This window comes from Apteryx mantelli, chromosome 10 (genome assembly GCF_036417845.1).
Source record: "Apteryx mantelli isolate bAptMan1 chromosome 10, bAptMan1.hap1, whole genome shotgun sequence".
Lineage (NCBI taxonomy): Eukaryota > Metazoa > Chordata > Aves > Apterygiformes > Apterygidae > Apteryx > Apteryx mantelli.
The window spans coordinates 19,039,104-19,054,857 of NC_089987.1; the positions used below are offsets into that span (position 1 = coordinate 19,039,104).

The 15,754-nt window shown below is 35.7% G+C and overlaps 1 protein-coding gene across 4 annotated transcripts in view; it reads left to right on the forward strand.

Annotated features, from left to right (window-relative positions):
- Positions 1-15,754, forward strand: part of FTO (FTO alpha-ketoglutarate dependent dioxygenase) — a 265,435-nt gene that overhangs the window by 86,847 nt on the left and 162,834 nt on the right. The window contains exon 8 of one of the 4 annotated variants that reach the window (XM_067302599.1): positions 5,378-5,572. The exons of the other annotated variants lie outside the window; for them this stretch is intronic. Coding sequence (XP_067158700.1) covers positions 5,378-5,545 — 168 coding nt within the window. The 3' untranslated portion in view covers positions 5,546-5,572. Of the gene's footprint in view, positions 1-5,377; positions 5,573-15,754 lie in introns of those variants that run through there. 4 annotated transcript variants of the gene reach the window in all.

Below are 15,754 nucleotides of genomic sequence, written 5' to 3' on the forward strand. Positions count from 1 at the left end.
AGGGAAATGATTTTATAACTTATTTTTATGTAACTTTTTTCTTATTTTTGCATTTTCATATGCTCACATTCTGCTAATATTTTTGGATCTTGAATGAACTTTTTCATTAAAAAAAAACCTTTTGGTTTATTTTTCTTTCAAATGACAACTTATCCTCTGGTAACACAGACTTAGATGAGGTAGAGACAAGAATGTTTGATTGTTATTTTATATCCATTGTGTGTTGAGAACATGGGAAAACAGCAAACTCGGGAATTCTCAAGGGTTAGGTTTTCTGCAATTGGTGTGACATTACCATGTGTCTCTAATTAGAAACATGGTGGCGTCAGTGTATCTCCTTTCAACAGGCCTCAGGATGATATTTATCAGCAAACTGAAGGTTTGGGCCAAGACAGAAGCTGCTTCTAATTTAAATTTTAAAAATTGTTTTAATGTTTTATGACTTATAACACATTAATCACAATTAATTTCAGCTATTGAAGGAGACAGAAGAGAATTTTAATTGAGAATGTCTGTTTTGTTGAGTCTCTAAGTAAATTTGATGCTTGCTGTGTTTGGGACTTGGAGGTAGCTTTTTCTTGTTTTTAACTTACATGTGCTTCAGTGTTTGAGAAGCTGACAGTAGGGGGCAATGTTGAGCCGCAGTTTTAATGCAACAGCAGGCACTGACTTAATAAAATACATAGGAATCTAGCATTAACATCAAGAATTATCCCTGTTGCTTCAAGTTAGCTATAATCTCTGAGATTCCATAACACAGGAAATCAATTGTGGGTTAACAAATTCAACAGCAATTTAACATAAAAAGTGCAGTGTTTTGGTGCATGTTTAGCTTCCACAGCATTAAGTTAAATCAAAAGGTATTTCTGAAGGTACCTAGTAGTCTACATTCAATATTTTTTCTCCAAATTTATAATTGTAGCTGGATGATTCTTTTTAAAAAAAAAAAACAAACTGCCTTATAATATGGAAAAATGCTTAAATTATAAATGTCTAACAGTTGTTGATCTTGTCTCAGGAGAGTATTATGGCTTAGAAGGAATTATTTCTTGCAAGAAAATAATTAAGCAATGTATTTTTCTTTACATTTGTGTGTGAGCTGAACAAGTCTTGACGTGTTTTGTATATGTATGTCTAGAGTGTTACAAAAGTCAGTCTTGGGTTCTCTGTGTGCTTTTTTCCCCTGTTTAGTAATGCAGTTTAAAAAAAAAAGGGGGGGGGGAGTTCTGATTCTGCTAACTGTAATTACTCGGATGTCACAGCAAAGTATAATACTTTAGGAAGTTTAACCCAGTGTCTTCAAACCTTTGGGCTTTACTTAATATTTTTGTACATTGTAGTAGGTACCCAATTTTATCATAATGTTTGTTCCTGGCATTTCTTTCCCTGATGATAGTTTTACTTATAGCTCACTCTTGTGATGTAAATGTTAAACCTTTCATTTGAATGACATTCTGATAAAACATCACATTTCCCACAATATTACCTCATGAATTTATGAACCATTAAATCCAAAGCAGTTAACCAGTCTTCCCCTCTCTCTCTTCTTCCCCCCCTTGAAAATATGAAGGCTATTCAAAAGTTTGAGGGTGGGGTTTTTTTTTATATTTTTTAAAAAGTCATCCAAGATTAACACGTTATCATGTGCAACATCAGGATAAATGCTTGCTGAATTCAAAGGGAGAGTTACCATTTGAAAAAAGACTGTGCAAGCTTTGCTTTCTGGGTAAAGAGAAGTCTGAAAAGCTTAAATCTCATGTGATGTGACGAAGTCTTGCTGTAGCTGTTCTGAGATTCAGTGGAGAGACAATTTGTCTCTCAGGGTCTGATATCATGCAAACCTCAAAATCTGACATTTATTTTAGCCATAAAAATGTTTTAACACCATGCCAAATCAGTAAGAACTGTAGAAATCCTACAGTCTTTTTTTGTTTATTTTGTTTTAGGCTGATTCATATTTGAATAAGTAAAACGTAAATCAATGCAGTGTTTTTTTGTTTGTGGAATGAAAAGTAAATAGATATGATTATACTCAAATATCGAATGCCAAAGACTTTTTTTAAAAAAAAAAACATATCTAGTGTTTCTTTAAAAAAATGAAGATACTAGTGGTGCTATATAGTATGAATTGTATTTCCTGCTTTGACAGTCCATTTAGCAATGTAGCAATGTATTTATATGGCAGTTGGCCTTAATAACCTTTATTGACTTTAGTGGGTAAGAGCCAAGACTGGGATTATTAAAATGTATCAGTTTCATTGCAGTATAAAATCACAACATATATAATTATGTTAGGTAGGCTAGGCTCCATTTAATCCCACCCATTTATGCAGGAATTTGGCAAGAGGAAGAAAATCATAGCACTAAAATGTGCAGAAACATATGACTGATTTGGAGTTATATTTAAGAGCATAACTGTTTGCTTACTATAAAAGGTCTTACTTAAAGGAATGAAACATAGATCTTAACTGTTTTTTAATGCTATAACTTAAATGCAAATAATTGTTATACCATTTGTTTCTCTTTTAGGCATCCTAAAAATGTAACTAATGATAGATATTGAAATGCAGCATACCTTTCAATTTACGAATGTGGTGTAAAAACAGAAGTGCATGCATTCTGTGTATTTGTAATGAGCAAGGTGGCATTTCACGTGGGCTGATATTTCTGTACACAGCAGTTTCATCTGGATTTGTAAGAATTTTTAGTAACTGTACTAACTAGTCATATTATTATTACTATTATCCTCAATATTACCCTTTTATCAGTTGATACAACTGAATTGAAATTGGAGAGCAAAGCTATTTCTTGTAACATTATTTTTCTTTCCCTCCTTTTTGAGGTCTACTTCATTATTTGCTACTGTTGCTACATGTGAAGTATGTCACAGTTTCTGCTATAAGCCACTATTGTCAGGGGCTTATAGCCTGGCAGTTAGAATTGAGTCTAGGCTGAAACTTGAGCTGCAAAATCTCAGCCCAGGGCCATAATATATTTCATATATTTTTCCAAATTAAAACAAGGGTTTAAATATGTATTTAAATCAGGGTATTTCAGTTCTAGAATAACCATGATAAGCTATAAGGTAAAATATGCTTTTTAAAAGGAATCCTCCTTGCTTTTGTAGACTTTGGCATTTTGAACACCTACCCAGTTATATTTAAAATAATAGTAATAATAATGGTGTTACAAACAGGCTTTTTGTTTGTTTAGCATTTTCAGAAAATGCAGAGCAACTTAAGTGACATTTGAGTTGGTCTGACCTTGTCAGCCAGAATTCAGGAAATTCTGAGGTAAGATGTAAATTCTGTTCTTAGCCTTCCTGTGGCGCTTAGGCATTGCGGTGTCACAGTCCTTTATTGGAGGACCATGCAGTGATGGGTGATCTTATTTGCCTAATGAGCTGTGAAATGTAGGCACAACATGGCAGCTCAAAGACCCAAATTTTAGCCATATCTCTTGTCTTTCTGGGCTCTTCTTATCTGCTTATGCCAGACCCTTTGAATAAATGTTTTTGGCAGGTTATATTTTATGTACACCAGGAGTCAAATGTTCCTGGAAATGTACCTTTTATCTTAAAAAACAACAACAATAAAACCTCAAAACCTGATCCTGGAGGCTTTTCTTTTTTCGTTTTCTTTTCCTTTTTTTTTTTTCTACTAATATCCTTGACCCCCATATTTTTAGCTCTCAGAAATGCGAGTAAGGATTCGCCATTGTTTACAGTAGAATCACTAACAATCTAAAAAAAAAAAAAATTGTATTCCACATCTTTCTGAAAAAATATTTACAATTCTGAGGGAATTCAGACTTAAACTTCCAAAACAAAGTGTGTGCTGAAAGCATAAAGGACTGTGTTTATGATTCTCTTTGAAGTGTTTTTGCAACAGGATAAGGAAAATTTTAGAAACTGTCTGATAGTGTTCAGGGTAAATACTTAAACCCCTTTAGAGAATTTCACACACAGATACTGTGCAGCAGAAAAAAGGATACTTATGTTTCCTAAAGCTGCTACAGCCTACAGCTTTGTACTTAAAGACAGAGGTGTTGAATAGAATTCTACTGAGGATACATCCAGTGACAATATCTACAGGAACATCAGAGCAAACCAGTGGATAGCACTTTCTATTTTTAACCCTTATGTGAGCTAGTTGAGATCTAAGCTATGTTGATATGAAGCACTGTAACATTTCTATTACAAACTGGGAATGTTAAAAGGGCAGTCTCCCAACTCACACAGCGTATCGTGAAAATTACTCTGAAAACATTAAGGCTGTAATGTAAACTGTCATAAGCCAGGAAAAGTTTAGGACGGGCTACCTCAATTTATGTCCTATGGGGAAATGAGATGTGTTTCTGACAGCACAAATGGGAGGACCATGGGTGGCTTGTGCAGCTGTGCATGTCAAGTGGCTAGAAGTGTGTGCTACACCAGATGGTGCAAAGGAGGTGGGCATGCTGGCCCATTTCTGTGTTCCCTTCGAGGGGGGTTTGCACCTGAGTTAGAAGTTTGTTTGTAGGTGTTCTTGTGCACACAACTGTACCTTGGTAAGCTTCAATTTTGAATGACTAGACTTGTCTTGTGCTAAACTCGTACTGTCTTAGGGCTTATTTCTGTCGTCTTCACTATATATTTATACAGTCGTATATGATTGTGTATTTTATTTATATATATATATAAATTATATATATATATGTACTTGTATATAAAATATGATGAGCTCTGTGTTAATCTTTAAAACGCAAATGCATATAGCACAAATCAGCAGAAATCAAAATCATCATATCGGTTATGTCCCAGTTTTGTATCTGAATTGTGTAAATTGTTCTCTGTCTGAGCTAAGCAACTGCGACTTGAACAGGATTCTGCATCACACATAAGGGTCTTCTCATACTGGATAGGTTACCAGTACTGGGCTGTTGTGTTTGCGACTGTGTGTATGTACATATTCGTACAAACAAATATATACAATGCTGTGTGGGTTTCTTTAACTGTGATAATCTTCTAGTTAAATTCTGTATATACCTTCTAAGTTGTGTAAAGTTATACTTAGAGGAAACTGGTTCACAGAGAATGAGCACTGCGGGCCATCACTTGCAGCAAGAACAGCAAGAAAAAGAGTTTTGAGAGCATTAAACTACATTTGGTAGTACTTCAAGTCACCCAGTGTGCGGCAGAGAGGCAAAAGCTCAGATCATAGTTCCTGCTGGATCCCTGTGAACCTAGTGTCAGTCCTGGAAAGATATTTCAGAACCTGGTATTGCCCTTTTAATGGAAACTATGTAATTGACTTAAATGGAAGCAGAATCAGTATGATGGGGCTGGTGTATATTGTATAACATGGCATGCTGTTTTCATCATTTTTTTTTTCCCTAGAACCTTGGATGGACGCATACTGGAACAACAAAAGATTCTTTTTGTCAACAGTGTGTTTACCAACTTATGAGGCTTATTGCTTTCTATGGAAATAGAGAAGGAATAACATTGTATTGTGATTTTAGTAGTCCAATTAATAATTCTAAAGCCTCTTATGCTGTTTCCTAGTACAAAAACTGAATAAAAAAAGAATATTTGCATACTGAAAATAACTAATGTTTGTTGAAAAGCAAATCTGAATTTTTGAAATTTGCGTCTCTGTGTGTGTATATAGTTTTATGTAAGGTGATTATCCCCCATAGTTGAAGTTGTTTCTAGTTCTTATATATGCAGTCTTAGAAATGATCAGATATAGAACTTGTGCATTTGTACATTTGCGTATTTATCTTTATGAACATATTGCATAGGTACAATAGAAGATTTGATTTGGTGTTGAAACTGTAAATTAGAGGGGTTTGGCAGGAGTAATTTTTCTTGTGACTGTTATAAACTAAGGGAAGTTATGTGTTTAATGAAAGTGAAAGCAAATGGCAATATGACTTTAGTATTGCTAAACATGGTTTCATTACTACCCTATTTTAGTGGCTATGTAACCATTTTATAAAAAAACCTTATAGCTGTTTTAATTTTCAAATGGGTTGGTAAGCAAAGGAGATGAATTCATCTTAAAAATTGCCATTTCTAGTATTGATAACTTTTCTGTCCTGTCTGATCATCGGTACCTTTAATTCCTAACAAAATCATGGGTGAAGTGTGGGTTTTTTGCATTGTAATTTTTAACAGTGCATTGTAACATCTTTGATCACAATTACAGTTCTAATTTTATATATAAAGAAATAAAAACTTGGCTTCAGTACTTGCCATGGAAAGCATTACAGTCTGATGGATTAGGTGTTAATTCTTTCACTGGCTCTCTGTTTAACTTGTGTAGGTAGCTTAAGTACAGTTTTCAAAATCAGTGCCGAGGTCAAAACTTTGAGGTCTTAGTTTGGTTTTAGACTGAAGACTGTTTCTGATCTTAAATTACTCCTCAATAAATTGAGGCTATGATTTTTAAAACAACTGAAAAAGAGTTACTTATAGGTTATGTCCTAAGGAGTGAATGTTCTGGAGTTTGAAGGAACCCCATATATTTCTGCCCACACCCTGCAATGATTTGAAATGTAGAACTAGGGCCAAAATTACCCCCCCGCCTCCTTTTTTTTTCTAGATGGGCCGGTTCTACCCACTTAGGTATGATAACAGGAACTTACTGCGTTTTGGCACACCCCGATTACCTTGGGGGAAGCGGGGCGGGGGGCACGAGGGTATTTCAGTTTCCAGTCCTGGTTGTTACAAGCTTTTGGGTGGATCGCTTTTGCAATTTTCATTTTTATTACACATGCTTGTGCTTAATGCTGTAGACACAATAAAATGCAGCCTATCTGTATAATGTTTACTACTCTGAAAAAAAAAAAAGGCTTTTTTCAAATGTCTCTAGTTAACATCAGGTTTTGGCAGTTCTCCTTGGACTGCTAGTGAATCTGAACTCTATATAATTCTCACAGCAGAGACTCTAATATAATGTTTAAGCGTAACAAGGCTCCTTGAAGTTACTCCTGTGTAGTAAGGTGATTGTTTATCACAATTGGACTAAATGACATCTCTTTTCATAAGACTCATTTTGAATTTTTGTAAAATAATAATAGACAGATTTAGGGAATGATTAGAACAGGCCAGATTCTTGCTTGTGACTAAGAACGGCATCAGTGGAGTTATGCTCAAGATGAATTTGACTTAGTGCTTAACATGCAATAATCTGCAAAGTACACTGTTAATAACTGGAAATAGTACATCAGTTTGTGTTGTCTAGCTGCCTCGGTTCAATATAATTGTGTCATAAACTGAAGTGATTATTGTAAATGTGTGCATGCACTCTACTAATAATTATATTTTGGCTTGATCTCCAAGCAGTTTGCTATGTGCTGATGGATTAAAGCTTCACAAGATTTGTTAGCTAGCTAGAAGGCCAGTTGTTTTGTAGAGGATGTGGTGGAACACAGCTTGGATAAGTGAACTGCAAGAAGTCTCACCATGATTCAGATACTGGCAAAATCATGTCTACTCATTCTGCTGCTTTACTGCTTGTTCTTGTATTCTGTCCCATTTCATACTTCTGTTTCATAAAATAGAAGATCCTATGCTGAAATCATTTGCAGTAGCTGGACCTCAGAATTCACTCCTTTGCTTAGAAGTAATGATTGGATATGTTGCTGATGGAGAATTTGGATAGAAATTATTTTGAGATTAGCCTGTACAAACCAGTTTATGCTGATGCTGTGTAGTATAGAAGTACTGAAAAGCTCAGAATTCCTCAATACACAAGACATGGTATCTGAAAATCTTTCAGCAGCCAAGCTTTACATTTCTGTGTTCGTTCCTCTTCATGGGGAAGAGGAGAGCGTACCATGGTATTACCTGTACATGGATAATGTATCTATCCTCAGGGAAGCAAGGATGAAGTAACATAAGTTAATTCTGTACTGCATTTATATAGATGCTTGCTGCAAAGGCCAATGCAAGTCCTGGCTGTATCTTAGTCTGAAATGTTATGCTACTTTTAGAAGGATTAAAAAAATATACATAATTAGGGTGATTCATATTTCTCACTTTTATGAGCCTTCTTATGTAGGTGGTATCTTCATTAATGCAACCTCACAGTGACTGACTTAGTCTCTCAGAGGCATGACAGTAGAGACAGGTTGCCATGCTATTACATTTTATACTGAAAGCTTTTCAGATCATTACTCATCTTTTTTTGTCTTTCACATGACATACATGATACACATATGTATATAAAATGTGTGTATGTTCATGGTCAACTCCACTTGTGGTGATTCCGCCAAGGAACGGTGAATTTATAGTATCAAAATTTAGGAAGCTTGTGGGGGAAAAAAAGGAAGGGTGAGAAGACAGAAGAATCAATCTTAAAAACACAAAAGACTGGCAAAAATATTAAACAAACCCACTGGTTTCCCTAAGAAATCCTACTGTTAAAAAAACAGGGTATAGGACTGTTTTCTCAACTTTTTTCTTTGCTTTTTCTTTGCTTTTCATCTTCTAGTTTTTTTTTTTTTGTTAAATGTAAAATACTTTAATTGAATCACAGCGTTACCCAGCTTTTTCCAACAAAACAGCAGATTTAGGCTCTTTACTGCTAGTTTCAAAAGTAATATATATATATAGAGAGAGAGAGAGCACAGAGACAAAAACTGAGCACATAGATGTATAATCCCAAAGGAATAAACTGACTTCTGCTAGACAAGCTGAAAGCTGATTAAAATATTTCTCATCCTTTGGGTATGCAACAGCTTTTGATGATGGAGAGTGTATTAATATTCAGCTTAGCTGCTTGTTGACGCGTCAGACAGGTCCCAGGAAAGGCTCCGAGGCTGACCAGGTTTGCTCGCTGTGCCAGAGAGCTTTGCAAGATGCAGAGCAGCGCCCTCGTACCAGCAAAAGCCAAGATAAGCAGAATGCTATTTAGCTATGTCTTTATTTTAGCAATTGATTTTAGACATTTTGAAAGGACTGAAAATTTTAAAGAATTGTTTTCATGGTGTGAACTCATTAGATATGATAAAGGTGAATAATGTTAGTTTGAAAATAAGCAGGCTATAGTCCATTGAATTTTAAATCCATTTGTCCAAATTGTTTGTAAACATACCAAGATTCCAATAGCAATATCAGAGACTGAGAATTTCTTGGAGAATGTTCCTACTGCAATTATTTTATAACAGTCAGATCTGAGGTTTCGGGGGGTAATGTTCTCTCAACTTCATTTATTCCTTTATAATACGATACCTACCTTCTAGACAAGAATTTATCAGCTGAGACTTCTGTTCTTTTGTTCTGTTGTTGGCATGCTGACATGTGGGGTGTTTGCTTTTTCCCCTTCCACGGTGACTGAATATATACAGTATCTCTAGAAAACGTGTAATCTGTGGTGTGAGGTGCCTTTGGGATGGCTTCAGGGCTAAATACTTCCTGTAATAGGTGAAAGAGCATGGCTTAATCAGCTTAGTTAACTTAATTAAGCTGTGCTTTTTCTCATGGAACAGCCTTAAAGTATATTTCACTTAGAAACGGTATTTCATACTTGTGGAATGACACAAGTTTGGAGAAATCCTGTGGGGTTTTTATAGTGGGCTTGAAAAAAGTGAAATTTGCCAGTTAGTCTGCGGTGTGAATATGTGAATTAGAGGAGTGTGTCTTTTTACTGAAGATTTACAGGAGAAATTTTAGTGCAATTTAAAATGTAGAGGCTTCTCAAACTGAAAAAGTCTACCTTTTTTTTCCCCTTTAATATATTTTTTTATACATGTAAAGAGCTGTCCACACTCGTGCCGACCTTGCCCTGCCTGTTTGCAGGTGGGTCAGCTGATTCCATCACATTACCCTCTTTGTCATTCTTCGGAAGATAGATGGAGAATGGCATGATGGTGAGGAGGTGCCTCTTCTCTCCCCCTGATCTGCAGAAAATGTCTACAAATTAAAGCAATTTGAGCTGAGTTGTTCTTCCCTGAGCTGAGTTGTTGCTCGTGCTCTTCATAAGACACTCCATGTAGAAGAAATGGTCCGAGTTCCCTCTTGGAGAAATGCTGGGATCCTGGTCCCAGGGGAGCTCTACTGTTAGAGAGATTAGGGGAGAGAGTTAAAAAGTCACAGGCAGAGCCAGAAATAATAACCACTAAGCAAGTTCTACTTTCTATCTCATTTGGTTCAAAGGCTGCACACTAATGAAGTAAATGCACAAAATAAAAAAAAAGAAATAATTGCTCTTCAATGTATGCATCTATATTCTGAACTGTGTGCACTTCTGCATATTAATATTTTTTCCCCCCTGATTTTCACAAGACCACTTTCCAGATCTGGTAGGTATACTAGTGTTTGCTTATTTACTTACCTATACAGTTTACAGAAAAACAAATATTTAAGTGCTGTGTTTGGTTTTCATGTAACCAGTACACAGCCATCTGTTATTTAATAATCGGAAACCAAAGATGGGGGGAGCTAAGCTGCAGGTAACCAGTTAGAGGAAACTTGTTGAATGAATGGTAGGCTGATGTTTAATTCTCAGGAAAGGCATGTGAGATCTCTCTCTCGCGCTCGCGCGTTCTCTCTCTGGAGTAGAAGGCAGTGGGTTGGGATGGGCTTGGCAGGAGAAGCTTTGGAGATTAAGAAAGAGTAGAAAGGATGGCAAAGGCTCTCAGGCAAAATGGAGTGGGGTGGTTTGGGAGAAATAGGGTAAGGTAAGCTCTGCAATGGGGGAAGTGAGTCTTGGTAGGGTGGGACTGGTTTGGAGGGTTATGGAGTTGCAGCAGTAGTGAACAGTGCAATTTCAAATGTTGAGGGACTTCAAAAAGAACTGGACAGTCCTGGATCAGAGAGATGGTAGGTGGGTCTCTGGGTGAAAGCAGACCAGGACAGAAGTAGATGTCACCATGGCAAAACCTCAAGTGAGACTTTTGACTGGGAATCATGTCCTTAGTTGTTATTTTGTGGGGCTCTTGCAGGAGGGCGTTGCTGCTATTTTACCCTTGGTAATATAATTTTTTTAAAAAACCTTTTTAATTTTCAACTGCCTGAGGAAAACTTGTATCTTCTGAAATTTCTCCAACATATGCAGTTATGCCACTCTCGTATTTTGTGTAGGTCATTTAGTATTCTAAACTTCTTGGCATGTAAGTAGTCAAAAAAGAGGCCTTCAGAATATTTCAATCATAGCAGATTGTGGGTAGCAATTTATCTGGTGTTTTTTCATCCCTTTTTATATGTTTGTATTTTGATAGAAGTTTCTTCCTTGATGCTTTTGTGCAGTCATAATGCTACATTTAATATGCTACTGAGTTGTACTGCAGAACCAATAAGGGAGAATGAGTTCTTGTTTCAGCAAAAAATATTTGCATCAAATGTAGGAAGTTACTTAAAGCATGTTAAGATATATTGGATTTTCATGTAATAAAATTATTCATGTAAATAAATGACTTCACCCGGGGGAAAAAAATCAAGGGGATTATATAAACATAGATTTTAACAATTAAAAAAAAATGTATATAATTATAAAAATGTGTGAATTTTTGTTTGTGTATGTGCATACACACAAACATAATATTTTATATATATAAGTATACATACATGTAGAGAGAGGGATTTATCGGTTTTAGTACTGAGCTGTTCTTCATAATGCTTGAATTTACAGAATCTTCTTGAACTAGTCCAATATGTTAGTTTCTCATCTTAGTACCTCCCACTGCTTCTGCATAATTCTATGGCAGACTTTAGTGTTTCTTGATTATATGGGGTGTTATAATTTCCTGATGACTGGTTATATTATTTATAATGCAGAGGGTGTTAATCCTTTGGTGATTAGCACTCTATTTGAATTACCAGAGGTCAAAGGTACGTTCTTTTATTTGGGCTTTTTGCAGGGTTTCCTCCTTTGATATTTTTTCTACTAAAGGTTTTGTGTCCTCTGTTTTATCTGAAAAGTACTTTAAGGTAATTTGGTGGGGGCTGGGGGGGGGGAGGAGAATCCCTCTTCCTTAGGGCCTCAGATCTATTCAAGCAGAAATCATTAGAACATAAATTCTCTTTGCAATGAATAGTTCCTCCAGAAATCATTCATTTAAAAACAGTGCAAATCTCTTAACCAAAAGAAGCATAGTCAAAAGGACATGGAGGAAAGCATGTCTGCTCAGCCTCTAACAGAGAAGATACCTATAAATTTTATATATATATATATATATATATATATATATATATATATATATATAAAAACATGTGTGTGTGTGTGTGTGTGTATACGTATATAGCACATATACAAACGGAAAGTGATAGAAGAGCAAGGAAACATTAATGTTAGGAAGCCAGAAGTGAAAGGAGAACAGTTCACCTGGTAGGTTTGTATTTCAAGCTTCAGATTGTAGCATGTTTTCAGCTCAAATGATGCTAATATTGGAAATCATGAAGGATCTGATAGTTTGCCTCTGCCTTTTCCAGTAGAGGCATAACTGATCTTGCCTTAGTGTTTTAAGAAAACCCGGTGTCAGATGAGGTTGGTCAAGCCTTTGCAATGTATATTTTGCAGAGCTGGAACCTCAGTTCCCTGACATTTAAATGCTCTGTGTTGACTCAGTCACTAGCTATGGGCTTAATGGGTGAACTGCTGGATGAAGTTCTACAGTCTGTCAGAAGGTTGAAACAGTTTTGAATAATCTAGATTGTATTTTAATCTATGTACCAAAATTGTGAGTTTTTTAATATTCCTTTGCAGTAAAAGGGTGGCTAATAAGTAAGAAGCAGAAGGCAAGGTACAGAGGCAAGGTACTCCTGTCCAGATATTCATCTGATGAATATTTTGTTTTACTGTCTGTTGTGTGCTAGCTTTCTCTCTGCTTTCTCTGGTGTTTTGCTTGGAGCTTTGTGAGGTGCTAAGATTAGTGCTGTTTTGCTTTTATCAAAATCTTTCTTGTTTGCTGTGACAGATAGGTGAAAAAGCAGTATTTGTTCTGCTCCAGCATGCGAGAAATCTAGCTCAGACGGGACAATTAGTCCTATGTTGTGGGATAAAAAGCAGACATGCTAAAATTTTAGGTGGACTTTTTTCCTGTACGTGCTCCAGGGGGAACCTTGCTTATAGTACTGTGGCCTCCTGCATGACTTTCTGTTTAAGATTATTTAACTGCTGTCTGCCAATCAACTTCTGGCCTGTGGTTGGCTTTATTTCCCTTGTACAAATACAAAGCACTACACTGGCTTCTTTCCTTCTTTTTTGTTCCTTTACTGTATCACTCGTATTTCAGTAGTTTCATTTATTCTTAGAAATCAGTGACATGCTTCCATTGTTGTTGTTTTTTGTTTTGTTTTGTTTTTCCTGCTTCTGCAGAGGTATAGTGAGTAGTCTTGTACCACAAAATATATGGAAAGCGTGAGAACTTGAAGGAAGGTTCAGTAGAAGGCAGAATTAAAGGCTAAAGTGGTTTTGTGAGCTGAGCAAGAGAGAAATTGGGAGGCAGTAAGTAGCAGGGAAGAGGGAGGGACAAGGAAGGGAAACAATTGTGGGAAAGAAGAGTTTAACAAGGTGAGAGAAGGGTAAAGCAGAACACAGATAAATGGAAATAAAGATAGTGGAAATGTAAAGAATATTGGAAATGCAAGAGATACTGTAGTAGCAAAGAGAAGAATAAATTGGGAAGTGTCAATGTGCTTTTATAAGTTTATTTGTAGTCATAAAGAAATTAATATGAAAGTTGGTGTCTCATCTCTTCGAATTATTTTTCCTTGCCTTCCAGCCTTGCCTGGCCTGGCCTGGCCTGGCCTTCCAGCCTGGCCTGGCCTTCTTCAAGAAGGTGGAAAAGCTACAGTAAAGTGATAGAAGGGGAAGGAAACACTAGATAGATATGACACTTTCATGGATCAAAAGATTCTCAAACCGAAGATCTAATTTTAGTCTGTATTCAAGGGAATCTTGAACAAAATACCATAGTTTGTGTTTTGTCAGAGTAAGAAGTGCAAGATATTAATATGCAGATCTGAAGTTTCATCTATTAAACTTTTATCTTGTTGGCTACTGTTCTCCAGTGTTTAACAACAAATGGCACAACTAGTTAAAATCTGACTTTTGGATGAGTGTATTATTTCACTTTGTGTCAGAAATAGTTTGTGTCCACTGACACATTTCTGAATCAACTTTCTTGAAAAAGAGCTGTTGCATTAGGGCCTTGCTGTAGCAGAAATTTGGGCCTAAAAGTCTGCAGGTAGAACATTTTCAATACTGTGCATGTGTGAAACTAAAGTGATGAGCTGCCTGATTAAAATGAAAAAATATTCTTTTGTAAAAAAGGTGGGAAGGGAGAGGAATTAGAGGGTAGCAAGAAAAGGCCAGAATAACATACAGTTGAAGGTATAACTTAAATTTATATGAATACGAACCCTTTAAATATGTGAGTAGTAAGAAGCAGTTTCATAATTAAGATTTGCTTCAGGAAAGATGGGGTAAGCTGTCTGCTGATTTGGCTGGTATGACTAGAACAATATAGTTACCAGTTTTTATATTGAAAATTATATTGTGTATAAATACATATTATACTGTAATTTTGCTAGTTCTGTTTCAAAGTCTGCTGAAATCTACTTGACTCCTTTTTATATCTCTCACAGACAACTACTTCTTTTCTCAGGTTGAACTGTAATTATTTGTGGAAGTGCTATAATCTGTTGTCTTATATTAATATGTGCATTTTATTCCAAACAACTGTTTGAAAAGTTTGCATAATGGACTTTAATGTAAATAACATGACTCTGTCACTAGGTTCATGAATTTATTACTTATGATACTCTTTTCTGATGTTTCTTCCCACAAACAGAATTTATACAAATGAATCAGTTATTAGACAGTCCAAGTATGCTACATAGAATAAATTTAGAGATGTACTTCAAAAATACCAGGTACCTGTATTCGCTTCTCATTTTACTGTCTTATTTCCTTTTACTGTCTTACATTTGTACTAATGTAGTCAATAAGCGTGTATGAACCATGCTGACTTTTGATATTTTAAGGACCACTTGCATTTTAAAAATAATTTTTAATCAAAAAGTATTTTTCTGCAGTACAACCTCTCCTAAATCTAAGGCTAGCCACTGCTGGAGTCAGAAGATAGTAGATAGCCTATACTATACTCCAGCTCCTGATGTCCTGAGGATATATGTAATTGCTCCAATATAAATGTTTTAGATCACAATGACAGCTGTGGAAATTAAACATAGCCAGCAAAATTTATTTTCTGTCTAGCCAAGTAAAGGAGAGGACAGATGAAATAATTCCCTGGGCAAATAATTTCTTATAAATGGTGATGAATCTTTTCCTTTTACTTTATTAATTTTATTGTATGTTCTTAACCTTGAGTTGGACTTTTTTTTTTCCTTTATATTCAAGTTTATCTTTCAATGGTGAAAAAATTAGAATATAGTTCCTAGGTCATGTTGTGTAACACATTACAAACATTTCTCCAAACATAGGGGAAATTTACCCCTTAGGATAGTTTCCAGAGAAGTTGCAGTGGCTTGCAAATGGAACAGGCTTTAAAATTCTATGAAAATCTGGGGAGGATTTCCAGTTTCCTAGAAATTTTATTCCTCATGATTTATTATACCAGTATTCTGTTTTCAGAGGCTTCAGAAATATTAAGCATTACCTTATCCTGCTTTAAAAGATCTTAAAATATTGAGTCTTCTATAGACACTCTGTTTTATAAACACATTCTGATATTTGCTTCAGGGGTTGCTTTAAATGTAGAAAATGCAGAATCCTCTCATACAGACTGTGTGGCAGTTTTGCAG